Source organism: Mauremys mutica, chromosome 1, assembly GCF_020497125.1.
Source record: "Mauremys mutica isolate MM-2020 ecotype Southern chromosome 1, ASM2049712v1, whole genome shotgun sequence".
Taxonomy (NCBI): domain Eukaryota; kingdom Metazoa; phylum Chordata; order Testudines; family Geoemydidae; genus Mauremys; species Mauremys mutica.
Window position 1 is genome coordinate 182,866,613 of NC_059072.1, and position 19,090 is coordinate 182,885,702.

A 19,090-nucleotide genomic window follows, 5' to 3' on the forward strand; every position below is an offset into this window, starting at 1 on the left:
TTAATTAATTACACTGTTTATGGATGTTTTTCTACATTTTCACATGTATCTTGTATTCTGTGTTGTAATTGATTACAAATATTTGCACTGTAAAAATGTAAACAGAAGACATAGTATTTTTCAATTCACCTCATACAAGTACTGTAGTGTAATCTTTGTCCTGAAAGTGTAACTTACAAATGTAGATTTTCTTTTGTTACATAACTGCACTCAAAAACAAAACAATGTAAAACTTCAGAGGCTACAAGTCCACTCAGTCCTACCTCTTGTTCAGCCAATCATTAAGACAAACAAGTTTGTTTACATTTACAGAAGATAATGCTGCCCTCTTCTTATTTACAATGCCACCAGAAAGTGAGAACAGGCATTTTCATGGCACGTTTGTAGCCAGTATTGCAAGGTATTTACGCTCCAGATATGCTAAACAGTCATATGGCCCTTCATGCTTCAGCCACCATTCCAGAAGATATGCTTCCATGCTGATGACGCTCGTTTAAAAAAAACAATATTTTAATAAAATTTGTGACTAAACTCCTTGGAGGAGAGTTGTATGTTTTACCCACATTCTGCCATATATTTCATGTTACAGCAGTCTCGGATGATTACCCAGTACATGTTGTTCATTTTAAGAACACTTTCTCTGCAGATTTGAAAAAAAGCAAAGAAGGTACCAATGTGAGATTTCTAAAGATAGCTACAGCACTCAACCCAAGATTTAAGAATCTGAAGTGCCTTCCAAAATCAGAGAGGGACAAGGTAGGGAGCATGCTTTCAGAAGTCTTAAAAGAGCAACACTCTGATGCGGAAACTACAGAACCCGAACCACCTGCAGAAAAGGACCTAGGGGTTACGGTGGACGAAAAGCTGAATATGAGTCAACAGTGTGCCCTTGTTGCCAAGAAGACTAATGGCATTTTGGGTTGTATAAGTAGGGGCATTTCCAGCAGATCAAGGGATGTGATCATTCCCCTCTACTCAGCACTGGTGAGGCCTCATTTGGAGTACTGTGTCCAGTTTTGGGCCCCACACTATAAGAAGGATGTGGATAAATTGGAGAGAGTCCAGCGGAGGGCAACAAAAATGATTAGGGGGCTGGAGCACATGACTTATGAGGAGAGGCTGAGGGAACTGGGATTGTTTAGTCTGCAGAAGAGAAGAATGAGGGGGGATTTGATAGCTGCTTTCAACTACCTGAAAGGGGATTCCAAAGAGGATGGATCTAGACTGTTCTCAGTGGTAGCAGATGACAGAACAAGGAGTAATGGTCTCAAGTTGCAGAGGGGGAGGTTTAGGCTGGATATTAGGAAAAACTTTTTCACTAGTAGGGTAGTGAAGAACTGGAATGGGTTACCTAGGGAGGTAGTGGAATCTCCTTTCTTAGAGGTTTTTAAGGTCAGGCTTGACAAAGCCCTGGCTGGGATGATTTAGTTGGGTTTGGTCCTGCTTTGAGCAGGGGGTTGGACTAGATGACCTCCTGAGGTCCCTTCCAACCCTATGATTCTATGATTCACCAAAAAAGAAAATCAACCTTCTGCTGGAAATCAACCTTTCAGATAATGAAAATGAACATGTGTCAGTCCACACTGCTTTGGATGGTTTTCAAGAAGAACCCATCAGCATGGATGCATGTCCCCTGGAATGAGGATTGAAGCATATGCATCTGGTATGTAAATATCTTGCAACGCCAGCTACAACAGTACCATGAGAACACCTGTTCTCACTTTCAGGTGACATTGTAAACAAGAAGCGGGCAGCATTATCTCCTACAAATATAAATAAACTCATTTGTCTGAGCAATTGACTGAAGAAGTAGGACTGAGTGGACTTGCAAACTCTAAAATTTTTCATTGTTTTATTTTTGAATGCAGTATTTTTTTACATAATTCTATATTTGTAAGTTTAGCTTTCATGATAGAGATTGCATTACAGTACTTGTATTAGATGAATTGAAAAATACTATTGCTTTTCTTTTTACAATGCAAACAATTGTAATAAAAAAATAAATATAAAGTGAGCATTGTACACTTTGTATTCTGTATTGTAATTGAAATCAATATATTTGAAAACTTGGAAAACATCCAAAATATTTAAATATAATCTATTCTATTAACAGTGCGATTAATTGTGATTATTTTTTTAATTGCTTGACAGCTCTATTTTTTACTTAGAAAGACATTGTTTCAATTTGGCTTTTTTTTTTTTTTTTAAACCTTTAGTGCATTGTGGTGAAAAATAGTGTATGCTGCTTTGGCTTGGAAAAAGCCAGAAGCTGTGTGTTTGTTGATTAGAAGGTTTTGAAGCAGTGACTTCATTGATACTAAGTATTTCAACCGTGAGGCTTAGACCACTGAACTGTTCCCCACCTGATATTTACCTGACACAGATTCTACTCTTGGATTATGAAAAATAGACAATCACTGTTCTTCCTCCTTAGAGAGGATTTCTCTTTATTTCACCTGATAAGCTTAAATGTGCTCTAGCACATCTTGGGCAATAGTGTATTATAAATAATATTGTTTTAAGTACTGTATTCTGTAAGACACTAACAATGGCCACCATTTAAAAGAATAACGGACTTCGTTAAGGGAAAGCACATTCTCTCCTACACTATAATTAAGTAAATCTCCTTATCCCTTATAAATATCCCTGCTATTCTAAATGGTTTTTAAATCTATAAAATATTTTTTTCCTTAATAAGATCATGTAAAAAGTCAACAATTGGTTATATTGTTGCCTTTTTTAATAATAAAAAGGTACATGATAAGATGGTACCTGTGAACTTCAAAATGAGTACTCTTCATGTCTGTAAGAAAGAAAAACACAATTATAAAATGCAGAGTATTAGAAGACATCATAATTGTTCAGTCTAGTTGCATTCGAGTATACCTGGGACACAGGAAGTGGCAGGTTGCCTTGCATATAATGAAGTATTAGCAATCAGACAGGAAGCCAGCATACTGACAGTTTGGTAGAAATTAGAATGGAAAGGAATGACTGCAGTGTGTTTGTTTGTTTGTTTTTTTCCAAAAATGTTATACAGTAACTTCAAAGATCTTTAAAAATATATTTTAGTAAATTTAACTGTTGCATGTGGAGAATGTCATGTAGGTTTCATTATAGTATTTGTTTTGTTTGGCTGAAATCCTTGGGTTATTTTTGGTTTAAATTGGTTTTACAAATTTTTTGTACCAGTGGAACTGTTTCAATAAGGGATGTGGTTTTGAGGTTTTCTTTTGTCTTTGAGTTTTTGTTTGTTTGTTTTTACTGATTTAACTGTAACAATATAACCCCTGGTATGAATGCAGTTATATAACTGCACAGTATTGTTCATTCCTGTACCTTTATAGAGATAAACTTCTATACTCCTCTTTAGATCAATACAACTGCGTACACACTAGGGGCCTGGTACTGCTTTAACTATATTGGAATAGTTATCACAAGACAACTTCTGTGTAGACAAGCCCTATGAGTGCAAGTTCTTTTTTCTCCTTTGTCCTTGTGGTGTTCTAATGTGATTGGTTTGATTTGAGGGCAGGGGAACAAGAGTTCCCACTTCTAGTGTTTGAGTGCTATTGTCTTCATTGTTACATTTTGTTTTGGTGTGACTGGAAAATGGGGGAGCTTATCTGATAATTGTAGTAAATGGGTACAGAAGAAGTTGTTCTAGTGGGCTTTAAGATTCCAGGAAAGGGAAGCCAGTTGCAAAGTGAACTCTTGAGCAGGCTAACAAGAGTCTTTTTTTGAGGAGTAACTGCAGAACTAATGCTTGGAGATAAAGGACTCAACAAGTTATGTATATGGCCCATTTGTGTTTCCGTGCAGGCCATGTGCTCAGAGACACTGGCACCTATGATCAGGCTGGGCATTTAGTCTAAGGTAATGTTGCATGTGCAAGAGAACTTCTCACCTTCACTGTAATAAGTTGTAATAATTTTTCTCTGCCTCTGCTGACTATCTTCTTGCCCGTATCCAAATGTACCTCACTGCCTCCCAGTCTCTTTCAACATGAAGACGGGGATGATAAATTTGAGCCTTATGATGCTACAACTCTTCCCCCACCTACATTGCATCTCCCATTTGTGCACAATTTTTCCCACTGTTCTGGGGCCACTTCTCACTCTGTTCTCACTTTCCTTTGTACCTCCTTTCCATATGCTTGGAACCGCATGTATTCCTCCTTCAACTGACTCCTCAAACTGACCTTGTTCTACACTGTCCATTGTTGTCTGCTCTTGTGCTGTTACTTGCCTCCTTCCTTGCTCCATCTCAGTCTTATCCTTCCTTTCTTTAATGCTTTCCTTTGTCTTCACCTTGGTCTGATTTTAGATTGTGAGCTCTCTTGGACAGGAATCATGTGGTTGGTCGGTCATCTGTGAAGTACCATGAAAAGTCATGGTACTATATAAATATTTGTTAATAATAGCAATGAAGTAGGAGCTTCATGTGTGAGGGTTTTGGTGATATTTTAAAATAAAACTGAGTATAATTTTCCCTATTGGTAATTTTGAATGTCTGTTACTTCATGAATATTTATATGTTCATGAGTCCTGATATCTGTCACTGGGATGTTCAGGTATTTGATGCAGAAAATTTATGACAAATATAATGGCTCTTTTTAGTCAATCTGGAGGAGTTTGCAAAAATATCTGACAGGGTTGTTTTACCCATTTTTGCACTGAGTTTTGAAGCTTTGAGATAGCTTTGTTGCTTCTTAATTTGACACCTATTTCAGTCCTCTTTGTATGTAATTAAGTATCAGGTGGCTCTGTAGAACCCACGTGCAAGGTGGTGGTATTTGCATTTGAACGGCTTTCTTGAATCAGTCCAAACTTTAATTTTCAACTTTGCAATTTTTGTGCAGTTCCAGTTAAATACACTCAAAGAGCTGCCTTAAGTAGCTGTAGCAACAACCAAAACAAAAAAAATGTTTTACATTGTTTCAGAGCCAAAATATTTATATAACTTTTCTGAGTTTCTTTTTTTTTTTCTTTTTTCTTTTTGTGTGTGTCTGTCTTCCTCCTCTTCTATATTTTGTTTCTCTCATCCATAAATATCTGGCCCCATTGAAGCCAGTGGCAAAACTCCCCATTGACTTCAATAGGGCCAGGATTATGCCCACAGTATATTAATCAATAGACTTTCCTGGTTTAACTCTCCCTTTTAAAATCCATTATCTGTGAAATTATGAAGTGCTAGATCAACATTTTGTTTTGTGCAATACATACAAGGAAATATTTAGAATTTCTGTGGTCAAAACTTCAGTTCATAATATTTTTTCTCAACATCTATCACTTCTCTCTCTAAGACATTTGCAATTTAATAACATAAACGATGTGGAATGTTTCCACCATATGTTCCTTAATATTTCAGGACTCTCTAGAAAGTGAGTTTTATATAATGTATGCTACATATCTAGGCACTAAAAGCAATGAAGACGTGTTAATTTGAAAGCCATTGTTGTTAGTAAGATGCGTTTCCACAAGCCATTATTTATTTGGAAATAATGATCAGGACATTGTTGTGGTGTAAAAATGTCAAAGCAGCCCAAATAATTCACACTGCTACTCTAATTCATAAATATTCCATATTTAAAATGTATGAGTAAAATGGCTTCTGAAGTATCTGCAGAAAGATTGGGGGAAGCTTTATTTGGGACGTTATTAGTCTGGACTCACTAAAATATTCTAATACAACTCTTTGCCCTTCATTATTAACAGTGAATATTATCTATGTCCCATTCTGACATCTAATGCTCTGCTGAATATTATTAACATGAAGTATTTGGTGATAGAAACCTCCAAATAAGTGTGTTAAAGTTGAAACAATCTTTTTTTTTAATTAAATGTTATTTTGGTGTGTATTACACTTTAAATGAGGCAGCCATATTTTTGTTGCATCTGGGTTTATTGGGGAGTAGTAGAAGACAGGTTGAATAATGCCTAGTGCAACAGCTGCCTTTGATTTCAATGGACTTTGGATCTGGCTTTAAGGAATTTTCTGCTATAGCTATGCAAAGTTTATTTTGCCATGTAAACAAGCCCTAAGTCAGTGGTCCTCAACCTTTCCAGCATACGGTACCCCTTTCAGGAGTCTGATATGTCTTACATACCCTCCAAGTTTCACCTCACTTAAAAACTACTTGCTCACAAAAGCAGACATAAAAATACAAAAGTGTCACAGCACATTATTCCTGAAAAATTGCTTACGTTCTCATTTTGTCTGTATGAAATTTTAGTTTGTACTGACTTTGCTACTGGTTTTTATGTAGCCTATTGTAAAACTAGGCAAATATCTAGACAAGTTGATGTACCCCCTGGAGGACCTCTGAGTCCCGGGGTACATAGACCCCTAGTTGAGAACCACTGCCCTAAGTCACCTGGCACTCCGATGTATAGACATTATAGATTTCTCAATAGAATTTTTTTTTGTACCTGAGCAGATAAAATGAATAGTGTAGTTATAATTACCTGGAATGTGAGGACTGAACACTTTTACTGGCATTAGTTTTGGGGGGCTGTTTTGTTTTTTAATTCCTATGCAAAGCCAGCTGTGAAATGGCTCAGTGACAAGAGACCAATTAATCAGAAATAGAATATGAGAAACTGAAAAGGGATTGGCTGTAGGACAAGATTATTTTTGGAAAAAGAAAAGAAAAAACTTGTGATGGTATTGATTAAGACAATCCAATAACTTCTCCCACAGTAGAGTCTTACAATGAAGGTAGAATAATTCTAAAGAGAGAAATGGGAGGGATAATAAATAATTCTTACATTACAAATGAGAAAACGCAAAGCTTTATTTATTTATTTTTTTTTTAAAAACTGCAGAAATCGTAGATTGGGGATGAGGGGAGAAGGGTGACTAATGAAATTCAGATATATTTAAAGACATGACAACATCTTGTGCTACATTGTTCAGGACATTCATCCAGTAAAAATATTAACTATAACTTTTCAAACTAAGTCTGATTTGCACATGAGTGCACCAGAACACTCAAGCAAGCTACACATACTTTTCAGTAGTGTTCAGTGCCCATAACCAGGATAGATAACTTAATGATGTCCGCAACGAAAGCTGAAGAATAGAAAAATGCAAAATTTCGTGTTGTGAATTACCAATTCATAATGTGATTTGACTTAATCTGGTAAACAAGTTTAAATCAGTAACTAAAGCCTGGAACTGACATTATTTATTAGAGCAAAAGGAATTCAGAAAAAAATGTAAAAATTGAAATAAAATATTCAGAAAATAATAGAAAGATGTATATAGGAGGGAAAAAACTCTCTATGGAAAGGATTCAAAGCTGTAGGAGGCAGAATAACTAGTTATATCTCTAGACAGAAAAAGTTAAGGGAATGGAAACTCAAATCTGCAAAAACATGAGATTAGAGTGGGAGCGTGTGTGTTTTTCTGAAATATTTTTGCTCTAATCTATATCTACACACAATGTATGTTAAATATTTACATCATTCAACACATGAGACTAGTTGTCCACCATGCTAAAGAGTAAAACAAAATAGCTTTTCAGATATGTAAGCAGTTCTTTTGAATAAGAATAACAATGGTCTCCATCATACCATTAAGCAGAATTTGCATCTCACAAAAGCAGAATAGAAGAATAATGGGGTGGGGAGGTGGGGGCTTTCTTATTACATTATAGGTTTGTTTGTTTGTTTTTCAAATTTTAGCAGAATTTGAAACTGCAGTTCCTTTTACCTTCTAAATCAAAAAATATGGGAAGGCCAGGGTATCATTACAGGTTGAGAGAAATATCTTTACTAGGGTTTCTATCTGTGTCTTATTTGCTAAATGGTTTTGTCAGAAATAGATTACAATGAATATGATTTGCAGAAAGTATTTTAGGAGTACTTATCGCTGTGAACTTGGGAAGTGCTGTGATCAGCAAAATGTTTTTTTTAAAAAAAAAAACCTAACAATTGCAGACTGTAGTATATGTCAAAGAAATGAGACCCTCTGGTAGAGGAGGGGAAGTGTTTATAACATCTAAGCAGAATTAAACATTAGCTGTATTTATCTATGCTGACAACCTGTGTACCAAGACATAGCCTGATGGGCTTTGAAATAGCCAGTATATTAAACTGGAAAATCAGACTGCTGGACCTTTTAACAGTAGAATAAATATTAGATTAATACATCATCTTGCAAGAGTACAGGCATCTAAGAATTCGTCAGCAGGAGATAGAGACAGTAACCTGTGAAGTCTCTTGAATTTAAATATAGTCTTTGGTATCAGATACAGCAAATGGTCTGATAATGATTTTCTTTGCATTAACCTGTGCCTGCTTGCCTTTACTGCTGTCTGCTTTGACAAGTAAACATTCATTGTAAGTGACATGTATTTCAAAAGGATCTCCTTTGGAGGAGAAAAGGTCAGTAACAAGTGTCTACCATTTTTTTTAAAGTATCAAAAGCAATAAAAGCCAATGTACCATAAGTAGTTTGTGATGACAACATAGTTGTGAGTGTACATGTAGTTGTATATTATTTTTCTAGAGCTGGGCAGGGAACAGTTTTTCCAGCTCATGAAAATTTTGAAGACTTCAAAATGTTTTCCTATTACGTATCTCACAAAAGAAAGATCTCTGGATATCTTTTTTTGCGAGCAGGAGATGAAATCCCACACCCACACACCTGACAGACCAACTCACAGACCTAGAATAGGCAATAGCCCAGTTATTATAGTATTTATCTATGAAGTGAGAGAGTCAGGTCCTAGTCCCTGCATCTAATACATGCCAGGTGAGTGCCCTACCTGTTGGGCTATTAGTTATTCTGAGGTGGGTCTAGGAATTCCAGTCTGGGCCTGCGAAAAGTTATGTTCAAAATGACCCTCTCTCCAACAAAGTTTTGGTTTTGATGAAACTGCATTTTCTGACAAAAACTCATTTTGTCAAAACATTTCTGCGTTTTAATTTCTTCAATCCTTTTCTTATCGGAGGCTTTTTCATGTTTTATTCATTTCAAGGACTGTATTTCAGTATTAGCTCACATTATTAATTGGAATTTCTCCCTTTTTAAGCAATTTATTTTAATAAATTAAGGAATAACTTTGGATTATCTCCTTCAAATATGGACATACTTAACACATTCTTTGTCCATAAGCAATTCATATTACTTAGGGTGTGCAACAGTGGAAGAGACACTATCCACATATATACAGAGAGATGTAGATCTGACCCCTGAGGCAAGTAAATATGTAGCTTCTAAGTGGGGGTGAAAGAAATATTGATGGGGCAAAACAGATGGATAGTGTGATGTTCCCCTCTGGTCTTACCTGGATCAGTGATCTGCTAGGTCACTTCAATCCTTGACTCTCTGGAGCCAGCCTTAACCTGCTCTGCTGTGACAACCCCCACTCTTGGCATGTAAGCTGCTCCCAGCTACTTGCAACTGAATGACACTAGCTAATATCTCCAGTCCCAGACACAACCTTAGGAACCTCCGTTTTGCAGTGTCCAGTTATGCCCGCATATATGACATATAAGTCATATAATGGACACTGCAAGCTTATATGAGTTCATCAGTTTAACAAAGAAATTGATATGTACCAAGCTTGTTATCCCAAGGGGAGTCTCTGACATGTTTCAAACCAAATGCACTGCTTCAGGTAGAATAATCAAACAAATTTATTAACTATAAAGATGGATTTTAAGTGATTATAAGTCAGAGCATAACAAGTCAGCTTTGGTCAAATGAAATAAAAGCAAAACTCATTCTAAGCTGATTTTAACGCTTTCAACGTCCTTACAAACTTAGATGCTTCTCGCCACAGGCTGGCTGGTTGCTCTTCAGCCAGACTTTCTCCTTTGATTAGTGCTTCAGTCGCTTGGTGTGGTATCTGTAGATGTAGGTGGAAGAGAGAGGAAGAGCATGGCAAACATATCTCCCTTTTATCATGTTCTTTCTTCCCTCTTGCCTTTGCCCCCGCCCCCTTCAGAGTCAGGCGAGCATTACCTCATTGCAGTTCCAAACTGACCAAAGGAAGTGGGGTGTCTCCCTTGAGAGTACAACAGATTATTTTGTTGCTGTCTAGGCCAGCGTCCTTTGTTCCTGTGAGGTTGGGCTGGGTTTGTCCCATACATGCCCTGATGAGGTGTGAACTGCCTTTCAGCTCTTGGAGAGTTTTTTCCTGGGTTTATTTTAAGCCATGAGGATACATTTTCAGCCTCATAACTATGTACATGAAATTGTAACCTATAACATTACTGTAACAATTACTATAACATCACTATAACAACCATGCTCAGTGCATCATGAGCCTTCCGAAGACACCCAACATGACAAACTTTGCATTGGATACCACACAGTCATTTTATAAAGATGAACATGGGGGTGTAGGGTGTTCCCCCGAGGTACAGAGTGTCACAGATAGTTTTTCTAATTTTTGAGGGCCAGGAAGAAAAGTTATTAATCAATCAAGGCATATCTGTTCTCTATACGTCTTCCAGAATGATATGCAAAGAAAGTGATTGGGACAAGAGAAAGCACTCTTGGTGTATAAAGGGGTGCGATGAATGTATGGATACATGTTGAGCAGGAGATGTAATGGACTCAATAATACTGAGGAGGGAAAAAAGGGATTAGCCAAAGGTTTGAAGGGGAGATCCACTAACTAGAGTACATGCAGAATATGTAATGTCAATAACAAACCCAGAGAAAAGGGAAAGGTAGTGTTTTTTTTTGCCTCAGTTTAAAAGATGAAGTAGATCAAAACAACTATTTAATCTCATGAATAGGAGTTGTTTCACTGACTTAAGTGAGCACTGAATTAGACTCTTGGGCCCACACTATTAAAAGATACTTGGTTGTTCCTGCACTCAGCCTTGCAGCTCCTAACTGATTTAGGTGTCTAAACCTCGTTTTCAAAAGGGATTTAGGCACTTAGGAAACTTAGGCCTTTTGAAAATGAGATTTAGAAACCTAAATCAGTTAATGTTGAAAGGTTGAGTACAGCAACCGCTATAAATACATTTAAAAATCTGGGCCTAGCTCCCTATAGCAGAACATGTATGTATTTATTTATGTGACAACTACATTTTAAATTTTAGTTTCTTTTTTATCACTGTTTGATTTTACCCTTTTTGAGTGTTTATCAAATAGTTTTTTGCATCAAGGAAAAAGATCAACACAATTCTAGCAGCCCCTTGGGCTTCAGCCAAGCACTAACCAACACCAGCTAAAGATTGCAAAATAATTTATGTTGGAGGTTTAAATATATTTATAGTTTAATATACAAATGCATTGATGGGTAAATTAACAGCACAGTGAATATGGCAGTAATGCATAGGTCCCATTAGAATTGTGCAATTGATAATTTGTACACATCAGCTTACCCCTTTGTGTCAGGAAATAAATGCATAATATCTACAGCATGTAGGCAATGGTACACTTTAATTAATTCCTAGGTAAAATTATTATGCATTACAGTGTAGAGAAACAAAGCAAAAACATTCACTAATCAAAATGTTCAGTTAACAGAGCTTTTTTTTCCCCCATTAGTTTCATTGTCTTGCATTGCATCACTTATACCAGCTGGCTTGTTGTCAGTTTATAATTTGGACCTTCACATCAAACAGCAAAAAATTAATTACAGGAAAAGAAATCTCAATAGCACTTCTGTGCGTAGAGGTTTTCATAATTACTCCAACATGAATATTGCTGTATGTGGAAGAAATAAAAACGGGAGAGGGTGACCTAGCATATACTTTACTGGAACCATTCATTTTAATATACTTTAACAATTTCCCTTCCCCAAAACACAGATTTTAAACATCTTTCCCCATACATAAAGATTCCTTAAAATATTGAAAAGCTTCTCAGAACTTTTGTATGTGGTATTAAGATTGCAGTAGGCTGATGCGACTACCAGATCACACAAGTAGTCACTATATGCTGCCTATATTGATGGTTACCCCTTGCGTTCACGTAGTGCTTAAAGATTACCCTCCCCAGAACCCAGTCAGGACAACTAACAATCAGGCTCATGGTCATTAAGACAGTGTCAGTCGAGCTATAAATAATTTTGAGGGCACCACGAAACCTGAACGGGTCTCCTGGCCTTACTGATTAACTGTCCACCACAGAGAAAAAAAGAATTTCCTACCATTTCCACCTCTCCCTCAATCCCTTAAAAAAAAAAAAAGTGGGGAGAGAGAGACTCTCCCATTTCAGCTACCAGAATGCACCTGATACAAGAATAATGGGAAAGGCTGGGGTCCACCTATACTACTTCTGGCAGATAATAGCATTGCCATCAGCAATTCCATGTGGTGTAGAAAAGTCCCAAAGGACAAATTATTATTTAAATTAAAAGAAAATATGATTGCTGGGAGATCTGTGCCTCACTTTCTAAGTACATTCATAGCATTATTCCAGTCCTGGTGGTGCACTAACTCCCATAGTCTTTGTGACCCTAACCAGAGTCTATGAAGGAATATGTGAAAAATACATTAAAGGAATTACTGAAATTTCACCAAACCTCTACTCAAGCTCTAGTATACACTGTGTTTTGGTTGAGGAGGAGGAAACCAAACTATCTCCTGGATACTTAGTCTATATGTGCAGCAACATCTGCTGCCTTCCACAATATGTGACACCTGAAAGGCCTTGAGGACATGTCTAAGGTGGCAGATGTGAATGTGGGTTATCAAACAGGCCTGTGTAAATTTCCATGGTTCAGGCTATGGGAACATTAGTTTGGTCAAAGAAATGATTAAAAGAAAAAAGGAGACAGCTACAGAAAATATATAGTAAAATCTTTTGCAATAATATTATCTGCATTAGAGATATGCCACGTGTTGGCACATTAAATTTCATGTTGACAAACATAACCATTACATTTCACATTCAGCTCAAAACTATAAACAAAAATATGAAATAAATGGATCAGAATCACAGAAGGTCTTTGACAATGACCTTGGAATAATAGTGGACTGCACACAAACTGTATTGACAATATGGTGAGGAAATTAAAAAAAAGATATTGAGCTACTGTTATAAAAGAGAATTTGCATCTAATCAAATGTAATACTCTCTTAAGAGCCAAATTAGTATCCAGCTGCGATCTCCCTATTATTTAAAAGATGTTGGAGCACATGGAATAGTATAGTGAAAGATGGCCAAAAAAAACCAAAAAAACCCCCAAACCCTTAAAAGTCAGATACTACATGTGCTGTGAAGGCAGATAAGGAAATCAAAATCTGTCAATTTAAGGAAAAAGTAAACACTGGAATATGAATATATAGATATAGCTAGTTATAGATAATATTGAATGGATTAGACAGTAAGACTTCAAGTTAGTATTTCCACTTTCCAAAACAGAAGAGAGTGCATACAAATCTCTAGATGCAAAAAACAGTAGCTGGTCCTTTTTGAAACAGACAAAACAGATCATGAACTGAAAGTTCTAACAGAGAAAAGGGAGTTTAATATAATGTAGAAATTCAATAAAAGGTTAGGTAACTTGTTGAAGACAGGAGGGTTTTCATAAAGTGGGTTTTATATCCTTTTGGTGGGCTATATATCATTTTTGATACCTGTTTTTTTGTTTTTATGACATATATCTTGGGTAACATGAGAAGCTGGATAGTCTTGCTTTGTAAAGTCAGTCTTAAGAGCAAGCAGTCCAGCTATGATATATAAGATAAGAGTGGACTTTAAGAAAACATTTGATCTTCCATGACAAAAGAGTTTCCAATTATTAAGACAAAAATCAAGAGTAGTTTTGGACTATGGTATGGATAAAAGTAGCTCAGATTTGGGACAGGAATACCCTTTTCATTACTCAATCACAATTACTCTGTCACTTGTCTCTCCATCTCAAGTGAGAATTCACCTCTCACATAATGTCATGCTTGATTGTCATCTTAGCACTCACTGAGCTGACAATTTACAAAAAAAGGCAAAAGGCTTTTTAAATCTAACTTTGAAACAAAAAGAGAGAATGAAACAGGTGAGTAGCAGTGCTGTGGACAATGTGTGCTCAGGTTCTCAGTATCTCTTAATCATGTCTATGTATATTTCTTACCATTTCCTAATGAATATTTTTAAATACAGGTAATGAATTTGGGCATCCAGAATGGTTAGACTTCCCCAGAAAAGGAAACAATGAGAGTTACCATTATGCCAGGAGACAGTTTCATTTAGCTGATGATCACATTCTTCGCTATAGATTCCTAAACGCATTTGACAGAGATATGAATAAATTGGAAGAAAGATTTGGCTGGCTTGCATCTCCCCCGGTAAGCTATATACGCAAAATGTTATATTTTAGTCACCAGAAGTGTAAATGTGCAGAATTACAAGAATATAAAATCTATATGCAAAAATTTTAAATAGCACTTTATTATACACTGTAATGCCCTGTTACATACTTCAGATTGTCAAAACATGTCACTGAAGTCTCTTCTGCAGATAATGAAGATCTGAAACAGTGTCCTGTTTACTTTCACAGGGAGCTTTTTCTTATTATTTTTGCTTCTTCATTTAGAAACTTTAATTCAGATTAGTTAAAGCAAATAATAAAACTCTGCCTGGAATCCAATTGAAAGATTGCTTTGGAAATGTCTTAATTGTTTTGACAATTTTTTTCATGTCAATAAGTATTCTGTCATCAGGAAAACACTTTCCATGTAGTGTATCTTATGTTATAGTCTCCTGAACTTAAAGCTGTCAATGCTATATTTGCAGTTATACCTCCATCTTGTATTATACTTCTTTTGTTATAAAACTTTACAGACTAGAAGACCTTCTGTAGTTTCCCAATGTCAAATAAGTTTTAGATTGTATTATAGCTTTGGGGCACATACTCACTAAGTATTACTAAGTATATTCTGTTCATAATACTTTCTCTTTAAAGGACTGTTTGAAATGGCCATGTAGTTATTTTTTTTTTGGTGTGTGGCTTTAACAAATGGATAGAGCAAAGGTATTATATATGGAATAGTTTTTTGTTGCAGATCATACATATCCTAGCATGGTTGATCATCAATGCCATTTTCAGCACTAAGGGGCAAATAATGATCCTTCCCTATATGCACATTATGCAGTACAAAAAAGCATCCTGCTTATTTCAAATCTTCCGTTCAACTTCTAAATGACCCACAGTGGCAATGATGCTGATCCAGACTAGAAAGAGTTTGTGAATTTCCTTTAGTTTAAAAAAACAAAAACAAAAAAACTCACCATTTTTGAGAAAAAGTGTGTGTGGACGCTGATGCATAATTTATCTTTGCTTCAAAAGAATTCTCTTCAGGTGTCATTTTTTTTCAGTTGCCACAATAAAATGTATATTTGACTTTTATTCCATCTTTTTTTTTTACATCTTACCTAGCTGTTTAAAAATTAAAGATATAGTTTTCTGATCTGAAATGTTATATTAAGTTATATACTCTGTGAGAGTCCACGGTTTAAAGCTGTATTGATACTAGTTAATCTTTTTGTCAGTTTTGTCTTTAGTTACATTGCAACTTTGCTTGAATTTAACTTCCTGTTGTAGTGCATTTTAATTACAAATAAGGAATATATTATTTTTGTAACAACTAAAATGTAACTCTCTATTTTCTTTCCAGGCTTTTGTGACTGAAAATCATGAATCGAATAAGGTCATCATATTTGAGAGGGCAAATCTAATTTTTATATTCAATTTCCATCCATCTAAAAGCTATACTGAATACAGAGTGGGTGCTGAAACTCCGGGAAAATATCCTTTTGTTAACTTCTGTGACCTAGCATAATAGTAAAAAGCTTACCTTTAATTTTATTTTAAACTTGAATACAAACTGTAATGAAAAGGTAAGAAATAATGTTTTGTTTACTTTTTTATATCTGCAAAATAAGCTTACGTTCGGTATTGAATAGTGTACAGTAAAAAAACACACTGTAAAGTGAATGTAGATTCCTAACTATACTTACTTATGATTATCTAACAGGAAGTGCAAGTAGAAGTAGCAGTTTGAGAACGTGTGCAGTTCTTATTCTAATGCCCTGTTTTTAGTATGTGCTAAGGGTGGTTATTCTTATTATTAAAGTATGGAAACTGAGCCACTAGATGGTTGTGAGGAGCCTCCCCACACGTCAGTCCTTGTTAAGCCTTGGCTGGCGAGTCAGAACACAACTTCTGGGTCTGACAATTTGCTTTGTGAACTTGGGCAAATTATTCCATTTACCTGTGCATCGGTTACCTGTCTGTGTAAAAATTAAGCTAGTCTGCACTACCTGATTTTTCATAAAGTCCTTTGAGGTCTGCAGATGGAAAACAAAAAATTCTTATTAAGCGCATTTTAAAGATGGCAAAACTGAAACAGAAAAGTTAGTATGACTAGACTGGCAGGCCCTGTGTTGCAATAGATTCAACCTTGGCCTGCAAGCCAAATGACCTGCAAATTTATAGTGTAATTTTATGGATATCTACCACAGTTGTAAGCCATCATTAAATTCAAACTGAATATTAGCTTTGTCACTCCTTGTTTCCAAGCCTTCTCCGATTCCAAAGGTTCAGTACTCAAACCTGCTTTTGGACCTGTATGAATTACCAGTCACTGTTTTAAAAATTACTGTGGTATTCAGTTTAGAGCCTCTATTCCCAAGTGTATTTGGCTGGTTTTATTTAAAAATTGCTTAATTTGAACTGATTCCCATAGTTCCCGTGTACTGCAGTTCTGTATTCAATGTAACGCTCTTTATTGTTGTTTAACGGTCAAGATTTTAAAAAATGAACACATAGTAATTCCAAACTGTGTCCCTTCCTGTTGGTATCAGGCCCTACCTCAAAATGGGTGAGGTACTGTCATCAAGTACTTGTGACACTATCCTGGCTTCCTTTAAATTTATAAACAACATTTCTTTTTATGGCCAATCTGTTCATGATTCCTGAAGTTCTGTAGAAATATTTTCTTTTTCTTCATTGTCAGTGTCCTTTGTTTCACAAACTGAATTTATTTTTTTCAAGCCTCTCAAAAAAACATAGCCTGTATCTATTTATAGCATTAGTAGCTCCTTTCTCATTACAAATACACAGTGATTTGTACTCATAGATTCCAGGGTGTATTGCTTCTGCTTCTGCTGGGCTGCTGCCTATGACAACAGTTATACAGGAAATTCCACAGCTTCCATTCACTGGTTTTAATGTGCACTTCCACGTGAGTTTCAATAAATTCATCCCTTGCTAGTTTGTCTTGGGCATCTTGGCAGGTTTAGTACCATATCTTGGATGCAGGCACAGTCACAGGAAAATTGATGTTTTTGTTTTTTAATTCAAGCAAATATTCATGGAAAATTTGTTTTGAGTTACTCATACAGTGGTAGCATTTCTCCTGTTTCTTTTTTTTAAGTTGGTTTTGGTTGCACACACGAGTGTGTGTGTGTGTAGGGCTTTTTACATTTATTTTGACTCTGGAAATCATTAGGATTTCATACAGTGAGAATAGCTCAAGCATGTGAAAAACATAATTTGTTATAAAAAGGACAAGAACAGAGATTATTACTTTGCAATTTTATCTGATAAGCAGTTTCTTTTAATATGAGAATCCCATTGCACAAGGCACACCTCCTGCCTGTGCTGTGTGTGTGTGTGTCTCTCTCTCTCTCTCTCTCTCTCTGGACAATTGAGGCTTAGTGCCAAATAGACCTCTGATCAAGCGAGGCTGTCGTTGAGATTCTGAATTAAAGCTTTTTCATACAGTAGTCTAATACTAGTGTCATTACATTTAAGCCTATTTTTATTTTTTTCCTAATGGATTTATTTTTCTGAAAGATGCCATTTTATGTATTTTCCCCTAAAATATGGTGGTTCTGGTTCATAACATTTCTCCCAAACCATGATAAATTTGATCTGCCTCCTCTGCTAGGAATTCGGGGCACTCAGTGCTGTTGCAGGGCTTACTTCCACTGAAATTCTGCCTCTATTTGCTGAATTAGGTCAGGAGTTGATGCTCTCCTGCTGTATTGTGCTATGTTGAAAACTGAGGGGTTTAAATAAGTTTTTGAATAGTAGTGACTATTTTTTTATCTCTATCAATTGTCTGCTTCCCTCCCTCCCCTTCGGGTACACCAGTGCAAGACTTCCCTTCTAAGCTCCCTGTAACCAGCCTCCGCTGCTCTACCAGCTATGGCAGAGCTGTCTAAGAAATGAAAGAAGCAAGTCCAGAAAGTACACCATTTGCTAGTACAACAGAGAGCGAACTGTGACCCTCCTGCTCTCAGCCTGATTAGCTTTGGGTTTCTGGGTCTCATCAAGAGTGTGGCTCCCTCTTTTCTGTCCTCTGTGGTAGCTGGGGTTCTAAAGCAGACAAAAGGAATGCACAGCACCACCTATGCTCAGGCAGAGGTTCCCAGCAGGTGCACAACCACAAACAGCCAGCTCACAAAGCAGGCCTGTTTGTTTGTTTGTTTGTTTGTTTGTTTGTTTAATGGTTTCTAAGAGTCAAGGGAGTCTTTCACAGCCATTCCAAAGGTAGACACGGCAGTTGCTTACCTAGGCAAGGGCATGGTGATCTCTCCAGAGGGAGACTTCTTTCACAAGGACCATGTTGAAGAGTGTCTTGTGAAGGGGCTCTGAGACCTCAGTTGCAGGTCTTAAACCCTCACATGCCACCACCTATTTCACAAGCACCACTATGTTCTGGCATTTCTCCTAAAGAAAATATTCCTGGTCATAACCTTTGTCATAGATAGATATATTATTAAACACACTGTGTTAAACTGCATGCTCTATGACTTCTTGTGCAGTGACCATCTCTAACTAGGACCTTGGACAGCAGACAGTCACTCTGAGCAGATTGTGTGCATATCTAAACTTTGGTTCCATTCTTCCTGGGGAAAAGTTGGGTGAGATTTTGTCAGAAAACAATGGCAGATGAAGAGTATCTCTTCTTCCTTCAGAAAAGCATAAGTAAAGATGGTGGTTCTCCTTTCTCCACTTCTCAAACCAAAGATGCCAAAGAAGAGAGCTAGAATTAAGCCTAAAAATCTCAACAGGCTCCATAGAGAGCTCAGCATGACTTGTGTAGGATGTTCCACTAGCCAGGCATGCATCAATGTGGCAGAATCTCCCATGTGCGGAAAACCTGGG

At 36.5% G+C, this 19,090-nt stretch overlaps 1 protein-coding gene across 3 annotated transcripts in view; it reads left to right on the top strand.

Moving 5' to 3' along the window:
- GBE1 (1,4-alpha-glucan branching enzyme 1) overlaps positions 1 to 19,090 on the top strand; it is a 277,500-nt gene that overhangs the window by 221,605 nt on the left and 36,805 nt on the right. For all 3 annotated transcript variants that reach the window (XM_045002099.1, XM_045002100.1, XM_045002101.1), the window contains 2 exons: positions 14,077 to 14,261; positions 15,591 to 15,721. In XM_045002099.1, the coding sequence (XP_044858034.1) occupies positions 14,077 to 14,261; positions 15,591 to 15,721 (316 nt within the window). The remainder of the gene's footprint in view (positions 1 to 14,076; positions 14,262 to 15,590; positions 15,722 to 19,090) is intronic.